Consider the following 16634-nt stretch of genomic DNA (forward strand, 5'->3'; position numbering starts at 1 on the left):
TTTTTTGAGGGGGATCCTTTAAGGATTGGGTCACAACCTTTTTGTGGAAACCAAGATTGAATATTTTATCAGGGACCCATAAATTTTAAAAGAAATTGTGTACTCTAATTTGACTACAATTTCCCTAAAAGACGTTGCTCTTAAAGAACTAATTTCAAAATACAGAAAAGGGAGAAGTAAAATAATTTCTTTGTTTAGCTTCTCTTTTATTGTTTAAAGATCAGGATATGGAGATTTTAGAGAAGTGTACCCTGAGTGATGTCATGGGCTTGAGCCTTCATCCTGCTAATTCACTATTCACAAGCTCTATTTATAAATACCACAATTAAAATTGAAGATTTATAACCTCAAGAGTAGTCTTCACATACTTTTACTCTATTGTTGTTCACTTGCCTCCTCCATTTTTCTATTCTTCCTTTCGTACTGCTTAGCTCAGTGATTAACAATGAGGGAAATGGATGAGCGAGGAGAGTCCAGACTTTCCACTTGATATTAGAAAAAATTTCAAAGTCTATCCTTTGTGTGAGGAGCCATGTGAACTAGACCCTATCTAAAAGTAGTCATGTGTTTTTCTTTTTCTCTGATTATCTCAGAATGGCACCACTTCGCTAGAGGAATCCGAGTATGAAAGGAGAGTCTTGGCCACACATCAAGCAGAGGATGCATTAATTTGCAATTTCAAAGGCCCAAGCTGCCTATTTGAAGGCAAGAGACAAAGATCCATGCATGACAAAAGGAGATACCAAAATGTGGAAGAAGAAGCAAAGGAGCTGCTTTGGATTGGTCAGTGCTTGAAGGGCAGAGATCTCATGTAGACAAAGCCGTAGCAAACAAAAAAGGGGTGAACTACCAAATCAGAAGAGCAGACACCTTTGAAGATATAAAGAGACCAAGGCACCAAAGCAAGGAAAGACACCCATTAGGAGCAGGGTGCCCAATGGAGGAAAAAAACTCGCTGCCAGTCAAAGGAAGCAGCCTATGCAAGCATGTTAAAATGGAGCCAACAATAGAAATGGAACGTCAATCAATGCTAGGTTCTACATTAGGGCAAGCCTTCAATTCATTCGAAAGATGGGTTGGGACGAGAAGCTTCTAAATGAGTCATATGAATGGGTGGAGAGATTGAATGCCTTCAAACCTGATCACCTTTTTGTTTGGAGCTCTGCTGTCCGGGTTGGCCTTTTGGAAGCTAGAGTGCTTCCTTACAATGGGTTTACTCTTGATAATTTGGAGGGCACCAAGATTAGTGCTACCATTTTTTAAAAGAATGGGACCAGACACATAGCTGTAGATCTCTTGCAGTACGCAAATCTAGACAACATTTTAGTTCTCCTGAATATGATAGCCAACAAAATCATCTTTGATTCCTCTTCAGGAAAGCTAAAGGCTAGCGATGTTGAATTCATTAGTAGAAGTAGTGGAAAGTCTCATCAAGTATCGACCAACAAGTCATCAGATTTGAGTGAGTTTATTTTGTCAATAGGAAGAATAATAGTCCCCAGCTTCTGCTATTAAGTGGAATACGCCCATGCCAGACTAAAAGGAGCCGCTAGTCAAAGGTTGAGGACGCAAATAGGAGGCAGAGTAAGCCCACAGCTTCTCCAAGAGCATTCCACATGTGAATGGGTAGCTCATGCATTTAAAAGCATCTCCATGTCATGACAGGGTTCTCCTCAGAATCCAATAACAGCAAAAGACACCCATGACAAATGGCAAGATGTCCACATATGAGACAATGAGGTGCATTTAGCATGCAATGAAATTTTAATATCCCACATTGTGGATATGACAGTTTAAAACAGTTTTAAAAATAACCCAAGACACAATCGTTAGTGTCTGTGGACACATGGCTTCTAAAGCCAATGCATGCTGGAGGGGCTCGCCTGTCGTACCCGCAAGGTCAAGGTTAATATTTTGACGTTCAACACATAAGACCAAGCAGCACGTATGAGCATAAGATGAATTCAAAGTTTCTCTGGGGTTATGCTCAAGCATATGAGCAAAGGTTGAAGTGTTAAGCCTCCCCGATGCTATGCAAAGGCTTTAAGCGTATGCTCGTAAGATAAATTCCAAAGCCTTACACTGCTCGGCTCAGGTCGTGAGAGTGTAAACCAAATTTTAGACATCTCCAAGGATACATCCAGCATATAGGTGTAAAAAATATTTTAAAGGCGTCCAAATTTACGAGTGCTCATAAGAACATAAAGGGTAGCGTTCAGCATGAGGTCGTAGAGCAAAAATTTGAGGGTCCCGGGCTACAAGGTTTATGGGATATTAATAAAATATTAATATCTCATTCATGTATGAATGTAAATGGAGAAATAAATGCCTTCCGTTGCTACGTGAACGAGGAAAGAGGAATTAAAGGATTAATTAATATATTTATTAATTAATTACAAAGATTTCAAGAAGGTCATAGCCAATCAAATTCAGAAATATGGCATTTTCAAATTGGAAGGATAAGTAAAGAATTGAAATTCAAAGTGAAAATTCAGAAGATGCTCCAAATGCACAAATGAAAAATTTAAATGATTTTAAATTTTTATATAGTTTAGACTATATAATTTTTAAAAAATTTCATTTTTAATATTTTGTTCTTAGTCCAAGAGCCTATTTTTCAAAATGCTACTAGGGGGGTGTTTTTCGTCCAAAATAGGTAGTGCAGTATACTATTGGAACCAGGAGAAAATGAACTATCCATTTTTAAGGTCAGATTATGCACAAGTCTTCACTGGTATGCTCTGTAAGTAGATTTGCTATTTCATGGGCATTCTCAATAAAAGGGGCAGAATTCATCATGAAGCATCAGGATCAGATAAAAGGTAGGTATGAAGGCTTGGTGAAGTATAGATGTGAAGAAAATTGATTCTAAAGGATTTTCTTGGCTTTTAAGAGTCATTTTTAAACTGATTTTCACTTTTACCTTGAGTAAAGTTCAGGAATCAAAATCAGTTATTCTTCTTTCCAAATATTTGAGATATTTTGTGCTTTTGGGGAAGCCAAATGATGAAGATTTGATTCACCAGTTGAGGGGAGAGATTTGAAGGATGTTTTTAATTTGTTGAGAAGGTTTTCCAAGTGGACATATGTCATGTTCATATCAGATCTGGGAATGAATTCTTCTCCTATATCTTCTTTTCTTTTCCTCATTGTAAGGGTTCCAGTCTTTAGATAAAAACCAATCACTACTGAGATACCAAGTTTTGGATCCAATTTTGATGTGTTCCCATACTGTGATACCATATATTTTTTAGCAATTTCTCTTGTATGAACAACAGTAGGAAGATAAATATAGCAAGTTCAGATCTGCTAGTTTGTTTCATGTTTTAATTTCATGCATTTGACTGTATAATTTCAAGGAAATAATACAAAGGAGAAAGGATTTTATTAGTTTCATTTTGATTCTCGTCTCCATCTCAGTGAATTTTCAATGTTTTATGATCTTTGAACAAATAGCTTAGGTCATAGTTACAACCCCTTAAGGTTGTATGTTATTTTATTGTTGCTTATGACTCAAGTAGTTATGTAAATGCTCCAGTGAATCAATAGGGTTGCAGGTTTGTTGAGAAGGATATCATGTAAGAATGAGGTTTGGATTGAGCACAGATGTTTATTTACGAGGTAAATAGATAGATCATATATCTAAATATATACATAAGTATCAGATATCCATATGCATGCATTTGATTCATGGATTTTCCCAATGGTAAAGGCACCGATCAATTACAGGATCATTAAAGTCTTACTGTTGCATATCTGAGGTTGTTGAAATCAACATTATTAATCAAAATTATTTTCACCTTTCATGTTGAAGGACTTAAATGTAATGCCCTCACTCAGCTTATGAGATTCATAGCTTTGCATTTAGCTACTATAGATCTGTGTCATTTCATGAGTCATTAGGAAAAATAAGGGTAAAATCTATTCAATAGATTTAGGGATATATTTTTGCATTGGTACGGTATCATTTGAATCCGAGGTCTACCCGCCTAGGTTTAGCAGAGCCTAAAGTAGAAGAAAGGTCATGCCTTATAGTTGGCTTGTTGTCAGAAATGGCATGTTGAAAATGGGAGTTAGCTTCCCCTAGATATGTTATTTTTTCAGTGGGATAATTGAAAACCCTTGAGTGTTTTCAAACACCAACACAAGATATGAGTGATTATGGCATACAATGGAGCCCATACTCCACGGTTCTCAACTAAATTTTCAAGCCCAACTAACCCCTTCACCCAAGACTTCTCTTCCCTTCCCAAAGGGTGTGTGAAGTCTTTACACCCATAAAAACACTCACAATAAAATGGAGAAACAAGAGAAAATAAAATGCAACAACACATTTCATCTCAACACGACAACATCACAATCTTTCCACAACATGAATCACCATTCAAATATTTACATAAATGCTACATCACAATAAAACACCATGCAATTTACATACAATATGAATCAAGCACACTCCTTCATGCTCATGAATGAAACACCATTATGACAGTTTGAAGAAAAATTCTACATGGGCAACAAGAAACCAACCTTGAATCCTTTTTCAAAAATGAATATGAAAGGTTGTAGAAGAGTTCCCTCCCAACTTCTGAATTCTTAGAGTCTCTAAAGTTAGAGAGTGGGTATACACTCTATTAGTTTGTCCAAGTCCACTAAAATGACTCTCCCACTATATTTTTTTGCAAAAAACATCAAGCCACTATCTCTTACACCCTTGTCCCTTCAAAATTGCTACTTTGACAAAGTGGAAAAAGTTGGGCTAAACTCACGTGACAACTCAAATTTTGAATTCGTTTGAAAGTGACTTGTTTGGAGGGTTCCCAAGGTCATTTAGGCCCACTAAAGGTTTAATTTAGACCCCCAACCCATATTTCTATCATGAGAGCACTTATTTTTCACCAAAATAACCCCCTAGGTCCACATTTTGATCTCTAAAAGTTAATAGGGAGTTGGAATTCGAATTCCCCTTGATGGATACTTCTCCTAACACTCTACCATAAGGGGCCAACTTGGGTATTGCATTTGGTTAGGTTTAGGTTAGGTGACTTTTTCCCAAAACCCTAAATGAAAAGTCATCAACACATGGACAACACAAGTGTCAAGTGACACAAAACAACAAATTATATTTAAAGTGGCTTGTCTCCAATAATACATGAATTCAACCTTTTCACACATGTTTTTCACATTACGAAATTGTAGACACACAAAAAATAGCAAAGACCTAAATCACGCAATTCTAATCAATCAATGCAAATTAAAGAGAAAATCAGGAGAAACACAATAGACTTTCAAACCAAAAATCACATTAGGTCATTAATTATCTATCAAATTGACAAGATGTAAATCAACTTTAAAAGAGGAGAGAAACCATTCAAATTCATAAAATAAAATTCAAAAAAGGAGGAGGAAAAAGACAAAGTGTTGAGAATAAATAAGACATTTATTAAACCAAAAAAATCATTTATCCTCACAAAATTGAAAATCTCCCTTTTTCATTTTAAAAGAATTAGAAATATCCTCAATTATCCTCAAAACCAAGTCTGTTGGATTCTTCCTCCTAGTCTCTTATGAGATATTTTTAGTTTCACTTTCATCCACTAGTCAAAGGTAAAAATCTTGATTCTTACCCTAACCCCTTTTGAAATCCTATAAATAGGAGGAAAATCCAAGAGCCAAGGGACCCAAGTTTTAGGCATCTGCATTATAGGCACATTTTGAGTTATCATTTTAGTGTTATCGTTCTAGTGAATTCATAGCATTTTAGCATTGCTTTCATCTCATTTAGCATCATTTATTACATGTTAGATCATTGTATAGCCATTTTCATAGCATTTTAAGAGTTGTTATCTTCATATAATTTATAATTTGCATTATAGTAATATATCTTGCATGCATTCTTGTAGATCTGCATTCTAAGCATACTCCTATTCTAGAACTGTCACTGAGATGCTGGTCTAAGAGCTTTCCTAGCAGTTTTAGTTAGGGAAACATGAGATGCTCATAGAATTTACATTTTGATAAAAATTTCTTGGGTTTAGTCTAGTTCGTTGTTCGTCTATTTGCATTCTAAATTAAAGTTTCATGAATACGCATTTACACTGTTTACAAAATGGCACCCGCCATGGGGCTTGAGCTCAAAGCCTCTCTATCTCCAAATATTTTAGTCTAATCTTTTTGGTATAGATATATGTTTTTCACTATTTCCTTGTGTAGATATGATTGATTGTAGGTTCTATAGCATTCTAGAAGCTTCGTGTCAACGAAAATAAAGTCCCAAAGTCTTTCCTAAATACTTAAGGGTTGGATTTGAATCTTCTGATGCTTTTGAGCTTTGTTTTAATACTTTCGAGAGATATTCTATCACTTCTGAACTTTGTTTTAATGCATTTAATATTTCTAAAGTGCATTTGAATAGTTCTATAATGCGTTTACAGCTTCCTACAGTGCTTTTGAATAATTTTATAATGCATTTGATCATTTTTGAAGTGCATATAAAGTATTTTACAATGCATTTGATGTTGCTATAGTGCATTTGATAGGTTAAATAGTGCATATAAAGCTTTCTGTAACACATATGAGTATTTTTGTATTGCATCTGGTAAAAATTATAGTTTCCTAAATCTAACTTCCATATTCGAATATCATTTACTTACAGGTCTCTTCTGAGTTAATGAAAAGCTCTCAGATTGTAGACAATGTGCAACAGGAATGAAGACCCTCCTAAATGCACCTAGCCTTTTCTAGCTCTGAATCAGGTAAGTGGACCTCAACTCTTGTTAATATAAAGTGTGGCATTTCAAAATTCCAAACATAGCTTAATAGAAGCATTCAATCTTGTTGATCCAAAATAGAAGTAGGCCTATGCTCTCAACTCTTTTGAGTTGATCAAAATGCCTAACCTTTTGTAAAGATTGGTTACAATTGAACGAGGAAAGAATCCACACATAGCTTAACTAGGAGCCCCTCTGTCTTCAGTAGTATAAGGGTTGGTGATTAAACCTTTGTATCTGTTGTGTTTGGGAAGCCAAAATAGTAGGGATGTGCTCTTATTCTTCTCAAGTGATTGAATTCCCAAACCTATTTGTGATTTCCATTTCCTACTTTTCACTAGGTAGGATTATCTAGCCATAGAAAGGCTACCTACCAAGTTTCCTTAGCAGGGCCAGTGAGAGGGATTGCCTCCCAATCTTGTATTTCCAATTGAATGCAAGCCATCCATGTTTAGAACATAGCCTTCCTCCAATAGTCCCATAAGGGGTTGTGCCAAACCTCCTTAGCATTGGTGGGAAGCTCTCTATCACAAGAGAGGTAGATTTGAACATAGTTGGTCAAACACTAAGACCCACTAGTTAGATAACCTTGTTAGGAAGCTCTTTCCTTTCACTTTATAGGTGTGTATAGTTTTATATTTTACTTTGGTTTATACTACTATTTTTCTTGGGTGTGTCTTAAAAATTTAATATGGAACACTAGTATGGATCATTGTCCTTTCAAAAGATGCAACTTTAAACTAAACATTGAGAAACCAAGTCCAAAACAAGAACATTGCTGAACAATCCTAAAGTAGTGCATATACTACAAAAAATAATGCATTTGAACACTCATATGACACTTTTGATCCATTTTATAATGCATGTTCTTGCAAAATAGCACATCTAAGCCTTTAAACAATGCATTTACATAGTAAAACAATGCATTTGAAACATTAGACAACACAAATGGCAATTAGAATAGCGCATCTAAGCATTTAAAAAGCTTATATGGTTAGTAACATAGTGCATTTGACTAATCTTGTGATACATCTGAGTGAAAATATAAGAAGATGCCATCTCCTCACTGGTGTTTTACAAAGTCTGAGAAATTCCATATTTGACCGAAAACATCTTTTTGAAACAAGCAGAGCTACAAACATCATTATCAACCCAACAATTATCATTTCTTCATTTTTCACATCAAGCCAAAGATATTTGGAGACACGCATCTATCATGTACTTGACTTCATGAAAATGAAACTCATCCTATCGACATTAGCAAACACCTTGGCCAACCTAGCTTGTTACTCTAGACAAATTGCAGTCAATGGAAACATTCACATTTTGGAAATGCCTAAAAACTAAAGGAATCTAATTCAAATTTCATGACACAACATAAAACTAGTATTGCTACAAAATTGAAATAATCGCCTATACAAGTGAGTGCTAGAATAGCTAGCAGAACCATCAAATGCTCAAAACCTCTAAATATCCTTGAACCTACTACAGCAATAGATTGCTCACATAATGCAGTTATTCACAAGTCACCCTTGTTCAATAAAAATTTAGAATCCTTAGCCACAATTGGTTCATCTAACATATGGGATGGCAAGAGCATTGAAACTAAAATTGAATATTTTCAACAAATCCTAAACTTGTTGACATCATGGACAAGATACTCGATAAATATAAGGAGCGTTATATACTAGCATTAGCACAACAAGATGCAAAATCACCATCCAATTTTGATGTGACCAACTTGAAATGAGACAAAGAAGAGTCACCCCTAGATTTTGTCACACAAAAATTACAAGACCTACAAATGGAAATGAAAAGAATGAAGAGAGGAAAAAACACAACCTACGTAATTTAGCCTTGAAAAGGTGTGTCCTCTCCCTTTTGATAAGAACATTATCTTCACACCTTTTCCAAAAAATGTACAAATGCCAAAATATGATAAATATTTTGGCACATCAGATCCATAAGATCACCTCAGACAATTCTATACCTTGAGTATGGAATTTTTCCATGACACGATGTACCTCATGTGTCTGTTTCCTAGGAGCCTTAGAGGGCAAGCCATGGAGTGGTTCTACAAGCTAACTTCCAATATCAAGACCTTTGACAAATTGGCTTCCATGTTCATCTCCCAATATTCCTACAATATCGAAAGAGAAGTCACAATGATTAACTTATGCAACATGAAACAACTCCCCGGCGAGTCATTTAAGACCTTCCTAAGACCTTCCTACAATGGTGGAGACACACATTCGCCATGTATCATAGAGACATAACAAACAAAGAGAAGACTAACATCTTTAGTAATAGTCTCTCCAAACTGATGAATTACTGTCTCCAACTCCAAGGGCCTAAAGATTTCAAAATGACCTTAGAGAATGTTGTTAAGGTAGAAGAGACTTTACTAAATAATGACATCATTAAACTATCAAAAGATGGTAAGGGCTTTTCAAATAACTCCACATAGACTTGTAATTCCTCTAATCGGGCAACCGATAAACAAAAGTCATGGTTGAGAAACAACAACAAGAACACTGTTAATGATGGGATGGTCAAAGCTAACCATGTCAAACCTCAAACCAATCTAATCAGTCATATCCCGTCATCAACAATACCAATTCCAACACACCCCAACAAGACAACATAATACAGAAACTCCCTTGATGTCCAATCAACAAGTTTCTTACAATCAAGCTCCTCCTCCATGTAGATATCAATCATCCAATATACCCAAGGTGTATACTCCTGTCAAGGTGTCTTATGAAATTGCCTTGCAAACCCTCTTGGCTGATGAACTCATTGTACTTCTTGAGGCCAAACCCTATGAACCCCAAGTCAATCCAAAGTGGTGGAATGACAAGCATGTTTGTTCCTACCATCGAAGTAGGGGACACCTAACAAATAATTTTTTTTCCCTTAAGGGAGCAATACAACAATTAATCAATAATGGAGTCATTGAAGTGAACAACCTTAGCAATAATGAAGACCACATGGCCTTCAAGAACCCTTTCATGAGCCATGAAAAGGGGGAATCCTCCAAAGATAATCAGACTAAGGTTAGTTATGCACATCATTATGACAACACCATTAATGATCTCCAATTTTAATGATTTCATGAATGTTATCATAGTTAAGGATAAAAACAAAAAATAATCCTCAAACGTCGTTACCCGAGGCCAAGCCTCTAAAGTTATCTTACCAGGACTTATGACAAATCTTGATCATGCAGTTGCAAGTTCCTCCTTGCCCAAGTACAACTTGTTCAACCAATTACTTAAGACTCTAGCCCATATCTCCATCTTTGAACTATTTCAAATCTCCCTAGAGCATAAAGAAATACTCACCAAAGCCTTAGTGCCAAATGACCTAGATGTGAGTAGATTTCAAAACATGGTCAAAAATTGAGTTGCCCCTCACTATGTATCTTTTTCAACCCAAGATGACACATCTATCATTCAGCCACAAAACTCTCTGTTGCATATTGAAGTTTTTATCCACAGAAATTGAGTTAAAAGAGTATTGGTTGATGGTGGGGTAGGCCTCAATATTTGCACACTCAATCTAGTAAAATCCCTAGGGTATTCAGAGGATGTTGTTGACCCAAGAAATAAAATCACCATCAAAGCCTACAATGATGACGAGAGATCCTCCAAAGGCATGGTCATTCTGCCAATCAAAGTAGGACTAGTTGTGAAAGAAATTGTTTGTCAGGTCTTAGACCTAAAATTAACTTATAAAATCCTATTGGGAAGACCATGGATTCATGACATGTAGGCCATTCCCTCTACCTACTATTAGTGTCTTAGATTTCCTTACATGGGTCAAGAGGTGACAATACCTAGATATCAACATTTTGCTCAATATTGTAATTCCTTTGTCCCTTGTAATAGGGAAGAAACTGGCACACTGATAGATAACATCAACCATTCCATAGCTATAGATGCTTCATGCTCTATTGATTGAAATAACAACCACTCATCAACATCAATTAAAGGAAAGTAGAAAGTTGGTTGTTCAGGTGCTTCCATTCCTCCACCACCATCATCCAAAGACCCTAAATAGTCACACTATGGAAAAATGGATAGATTGATGAAAGAATTTGATAGAAAGTGTAAATTACAATGCAAAGCGGTGGGCGAGTACTCAGTCTCCTTATTTGATCCCCGACTTTCTCTGAAATCTCATGGGAAACCATCATCCACCACTAAGCCTTATCACACACATTTTATCAAAGAAAGTGGAACACCTCCAAGTTTAGTAGAATAAATTAGCCAAAGAAACATTGACATCTCCCCCCACCTACATGGAAAAGGTTTTGATCTCATGAGAAAAAATGGGCTATATGGGAGATGGCCCCTTAGGGAAAGGGATAGGCATCGTTGAATCTCTAATAGCACAATTCAGGTCCAATAAGTCTAAAATAGGGATAGGGTATGGTGACCAAGAAAAGACACAAATCTCTTCCAAAGATTGTCCTAAGCATAGTGATTCCTCCTCTTCCACCTTGGTTTGGGTACCTAAACAAAAGGATGGTAATAGACAGACAACAAATGACATCATAAATGTAAATCTATCCCTCTCAGGTTCACATCCCACCTATAACAAAGATGATGATGATTCCACTAAATGGGAATTTGAATCATTATCCAAGGAGTCTCACTATGAAAAAGAATTTGATGTTGTTCACATACCCACATCTAACAGTTTAGCTGCACAAGGAACAATCTCTTGTCCAAGACCCACTTTACCAAGAGTCGATGTTCAACAGAGAAACTTCGAAGATGATGAACATGCTAAAGGTTTTCAGTTTCAAACCCTATTTACTAACTTTTTTCCAATAGAAGTTGAAGATGACTACTACAAGCTGCTTGCAAGCTCTACTTTTCTTGATACTCTAGAAGAAGCTCGTGTCATAGATCTAACCAGTACAACATACGAGCCATCCAATGAAGTCATGTCTTTAAACCCCGTTGAACCCTTTCCATATTGTGAACCACTCTCCCTAGTCCCTCTTGAACTTGTTAGTTGGGATACAACTGAGCCTCACCACATTCCTCATTTTGACACTGACCATCAAATTTTTGTCTACCTTAACGCGGTTGAACCATCTCTTCAACAAAGAATAAAAGAGATGCATATAGTTGGGTTTGATATGAATCACCCCAATCACGCTAGAATAGGTCAATCATTTCATGGCCTTAATGATCACTACCAAGTTGTAGTTGATCTTGAGGAAAAATGGAAACAAATAGAGGTGACGTATCCCAAAGTAAAAACCCAACTGTGGCACCCACGGATGGGGTGATTGATATCTTACCTGAATACTTTGAGGAAAGATATTATATTTTGATTGAACAAATAGAACAAGTCAATATTGGCACAGAGCAAGAATAAAGGGTCATTTATTTAGCACAGTCCCTAAACACAGAGGGAAGCAATGCATTTGTTTTCTTCTTTGAAGAAAGATAGATAAACTTTGCATGGTCTTACGTAGACATGTCTCGATTAGACCCAAGTTTAATTCTCCACCATCTCAACATTTTTCCAAAGGTCAAACCAGTAAAACAAAAGCTTCGAAAGGTGCATCCCCATATAGCTCTACTAGTCAAAGCAGAACTAGAGAAGATAATCAGCACCAATTTCATCTGACCTTTGACATACATGTCATGGATATCTAACATTGTTTCCATATCAAAGAAGAATGGTAGCATATGCATCTGCATTGATTTTTGAGATTTAAATAAAGCATGTCCCAAAGATGGCTTCCCTCTTCCCAACATTAACACCATTGTAGACTTGAAAATAGGCCATTCCATGTTTTCACACATGGATGGGTTTTTAGGGTATAATCAGATCAAGATAGCACCAAAAGATCAAGAGAAAACAACCTTTACTTGTGTGTGGGGCATGTTCTATTGGAATGTGATGCCCTTTGGGCTAAAGAATGTTGGGGCCACCTATCAGCGTGCCATGACTACTATCTTTCATGATATGATGCATATCTTTATGGAAGATTATGTGGATGACATCATCACCAAATCCCATAGTTGAGAAGAACATCTCCCCATATTGGCCAAGATATTCACCCACCTAGAAGTGTTCAAAGTTAAGCTCAATCTAGAGAAATGCACTTTTTTCCTTAAATAAGGAAAGCTTCTAGGATACATTATCTCGACCAAAGGAATAGAAGTTGACCCTAAAAAGGTCCAAGCCATAATTAGCATGCAACCTTCAGAAAACTTGAGTCAATTACGTTCTCTTCAAGGTAGGCTTCAATTAGTTTGTCAGTTCATTTCTTAGTTAGCAAAAAAGTGTATACCTTTCACCCACTTACTACACAAAGATATAAATTTTTAGTGGGATGATTAGTGTTAGAAAGCTTTTGAGTTACTCAAAAATTTCTTGATGAACCTGCTCTTGTTAGTACCACCAATATCACACAAACCTTTGTTACTATACATTTCTCTAATGGATAAACCAATCAAAGCCCTCCTAGCAAGGGAAAATGACCAAGGAAAGGAACCGACTATCTAGTACATCAGTCGTACCTTGGTTAATTATGAGCTTAATTAATCTTTTATTGAAAAGGCATATCTAGCCATAGTTTTTGATTCCCAAAAGCTACATCATTATCTTCTAACACACAAAGTTAAGCTCATCTCCAAAATCAACCTCCTCAAATATCTTCTTAACAAAATAGAATTAATAGGTAGATTGGCCAAATGGGTGATGATCCTAAGTGAATTTGACATTGAGTACATTGATAGGAAAGCAATAAAAGGACAAGCCATTGTCGATCAATTGGTAGAGGCACCTATAGAGAGTTCAAATCCTATCCTAGCTGATTTTACGGACATGCACATTCTTTAGACAAAGCCAGTAATATGGAAATTCTATTTAGATGGTTCCTACAAACATCATGGATTAGGCGTAATATTTTGTTCATTACACCACTAGATGTTACCATCCCTAAGTCTTACAAACTACTTTTCCCCTACACCAACAACATGGTAAAATATGAAGCTTTGGTCTTGGGTCTCAAACTAGCTTTAGAGTCGAAACTAATAGCACTAGAGGTCTATGGATACTCCCAGTTGATCATCAATCAAGTCACTAACACTTATTAGACCAAAGATGAAAATTTATTGCCTTAAAAACTTATGGTCGACACCGTCAATGCATGTTTTGTTCATATTATCTTTGAAAAAATTCCCAAAGATAAAAATAGACTAACAGATGCTATAGATACCTTGGCCTCCTTGCTCCAACTCCTAGAGAAACATGAGTAGTATTGGTTCTTAGTAGAAGAGATGGTTCAACCCACATTTATTCAACCCAATTCCCTTATCATTTTCCACTCAGATGCTCCCAATTCCCTTTGGTATAACCCCATCATCACTTACCGCCATGATAACACCATTCCTTCTAACCTCTCATGTAACCAAAAATGAAATTTCATACAAAAAGCCTCACGTTACACTTTGGTGGCCAATATGCTATATAGGAAGGGTCTTGATGATACTTTGTTTAGATGTCTTGAAAAGGATGAGTCTAGAGTCACTCTACAGGAAGTCGACGTAGGGATTTGTGGGTCACACTCCAGTGGGTTTAGACTAGCAAAGAAGATTCTTAGGATGAGTTATTTCTGGCCAACCATGGAAAAGGATTCTATCAACTATGTTAAAACTTGCAAAAAATGCCAAATCCATGGTAACCTTGTTCATGCACTATCCCGAGAGCTCAACCCTTTGGCCACACCATGGCCTTTTTATCAGTGGGGCTTTGACTTCATATGAGCCATCCATCCACCTTCCTCCAATGGACATAAATAGATTATCACTACCATAGAATTCTTTAACAAGTGGGTCGAAGCGGTGCCACTTTGTCATGCCCAAAACTTGAAGGCAAAAACACACACACAATTTTTTTTTTTTGAATTAATAATTAAACATGCCCTAGGTTTGAAATGATTGATAATAGTTTTAGTACAGGTTCTTTACTTTACGTCTTAAGGTTATAAACATGAGGGCGATTACATCGTTAAGATATTAAAACTTTGAGATAAGGTTGATATCGATCATTAATTTAAACAGGTTGTTAATTAGTCTAATATGATTCATGGGACTAACCATCTTAATTAACCCCATTAATATTTACATCTAATACTAACTATCTTTTACAAAGTTATTTTAATGAATCAATTTATTAAAAACCAAATTAACAAGATTCAATTTACTACGAACATCTTTAAAATCTAAGATTTAACTTAAATCTAACCAAAATTTAACTTAATTTAAATACCATGTTCCGTTTTACATAAATCTAAATCGAAACTAAAACAAAAAAATCTCAAACTAAAATAAATTAACATTAATAAAAAAAAACAACTAAATTAATCTAAAAACAAAACGAATTAACTTTAATATAGCCAACCAACCACAATTCTAAACTTAATTACATATTATTCTAACTTTAATAACCATTACTCAAAAAAAAACTAAACAACTAAATTATTAACTAAACTAACTAATTCATCTTATTCTAAACTAACATTTATACTAACTTATTAAAACATACTAATCTATATAAAAAAAAAAAATAGATAAAAAGACAAATAACTTAAATCTTAACCTAACCTACCCTAAGCCACCTACACCCTACCCTCAAAAATTCTAAAACTACATGTGACTCATGTCACATCTACCCTAGCCACCTTCCACATTGGGCAGCGCTTCCCAAAGGACGTGCGCTTCCCAAGCGCTGTCCTTGGGACAACGCTTTGCCCCAAAGACCCCCGCTGACCTCACCAAAAGGTGAGTCGACCACCAAAAGGACAGCAAACTTATTAAGTCTTGCCAAATAATAAAGGCCCCAACCACATAAGGTAAACGCTCCAATCGTATGGGGGGACGAGACATGGGGGTGGCCAGGGTGACGTCACCCCCACCCCATGCTAAAAGATAAAATATTTTTAAAAACTCCATTAAATTGCTTTTCAAGTTGACGTACAAGGGGGAAGAATAAATGAAGAAAAGACAATAAAGTTTATTAGGTAGGTAGGATAAAAATACTCATAACAAATTTAAAAGTTATTCAAATTAGAATGTATTTTATATTTTAATTTTTTTTTTTAAAGAGATCAAAGGGAATATTCCCTGTGAATTTATTATTGAACTATAATAGACAGTTTCATATTTTGGTTCTCTCATACATTTTCCAGAGAGATAAATGAACACCTACAGCAAGTTATTTCTTGCTCCTATTCATTTTATGTTGTTCACTTGATTCTTCTTTTATAATCTAGAATACTCAAGATAAGTTAGTGCAAGTATATTTTTGAGATATTTATAAATTAAGTATAGTCTTTAAAATGGTGATTCACTTAATCATTCAACATAAACTTAATACAATGGACATACATTCCATGATAAGGCTTGATAAGAACCTATCTGAATTTTTTTAATTTTTTTTTAATCTATGCATTATGAAGTTTAAGCACCACTTTCTCAAAGATTGGCATTGTATTCTCATGCAAATTTAAATTTGAATGTACATTTACAGCTACTATACACTAGAACCAAAATGATAGAAATAATCAACAAGGATAATCATTTCTATGAATACTATCTCTGCTATGATATCAAACTTAGTTTGGAGAAATACTTTTGTTTATCACTCAAACATCAAGCATTCTAATTTCTTGAGAGATGTTTCTATCCAAGACAATGAGACAACCAAATTTTAGGCAAAGGACTTCTCTTCCTTGATGTTCTTATACTACACAAAGGTGGTGGTCATAATAATGCATGGTAAATTTGATCTCCTAAATAACTTGAATTGCAATAAATCAACCATAGCCATTGT

The 16634-nt window shown here is 35.6% G+C and overlaps 1 protein-coding gene across 1 annotated transcript in view; it reads left to right on the plus strand.

Moving 5' to 3' along the window:
• The first annotated feature begins 1071 nt into the window (after positions 1 to 1071).
• Positions 1072 to 16634, plus strand: part of LOC149549432 (heavy metal-associated isoprenylated plant protein 8-like) — a 178540-nt gene continuing 162977 nt past the window's right edge. Inside the window, exon 1 of the mRNA XM_089794315.1 lies at positions 1072 to 1246. Within this exon, the coding sequence (XP_089650441.1) occupies positions 1072 to 1246 (175 nt within the window). The remainder of the gene's footprint in view (positions 1247 to 16634) is intronic.

The sequence above is a fragment of the Cupressus sempervirens genome, chromosome 7 (genome assembly GCF_028749045.1).
Source record: "Cupressus sempervirens isolate cs-2001-9-10 chromosome 7, ASM2874904v1, whole genome shotgun sequence".
NCBI lineage: Eukaryota > Viridiplantae > Streptophyta > Pinopsida > Cupressales > Cupressaceae > Cupressus > Cupressus sempervirens.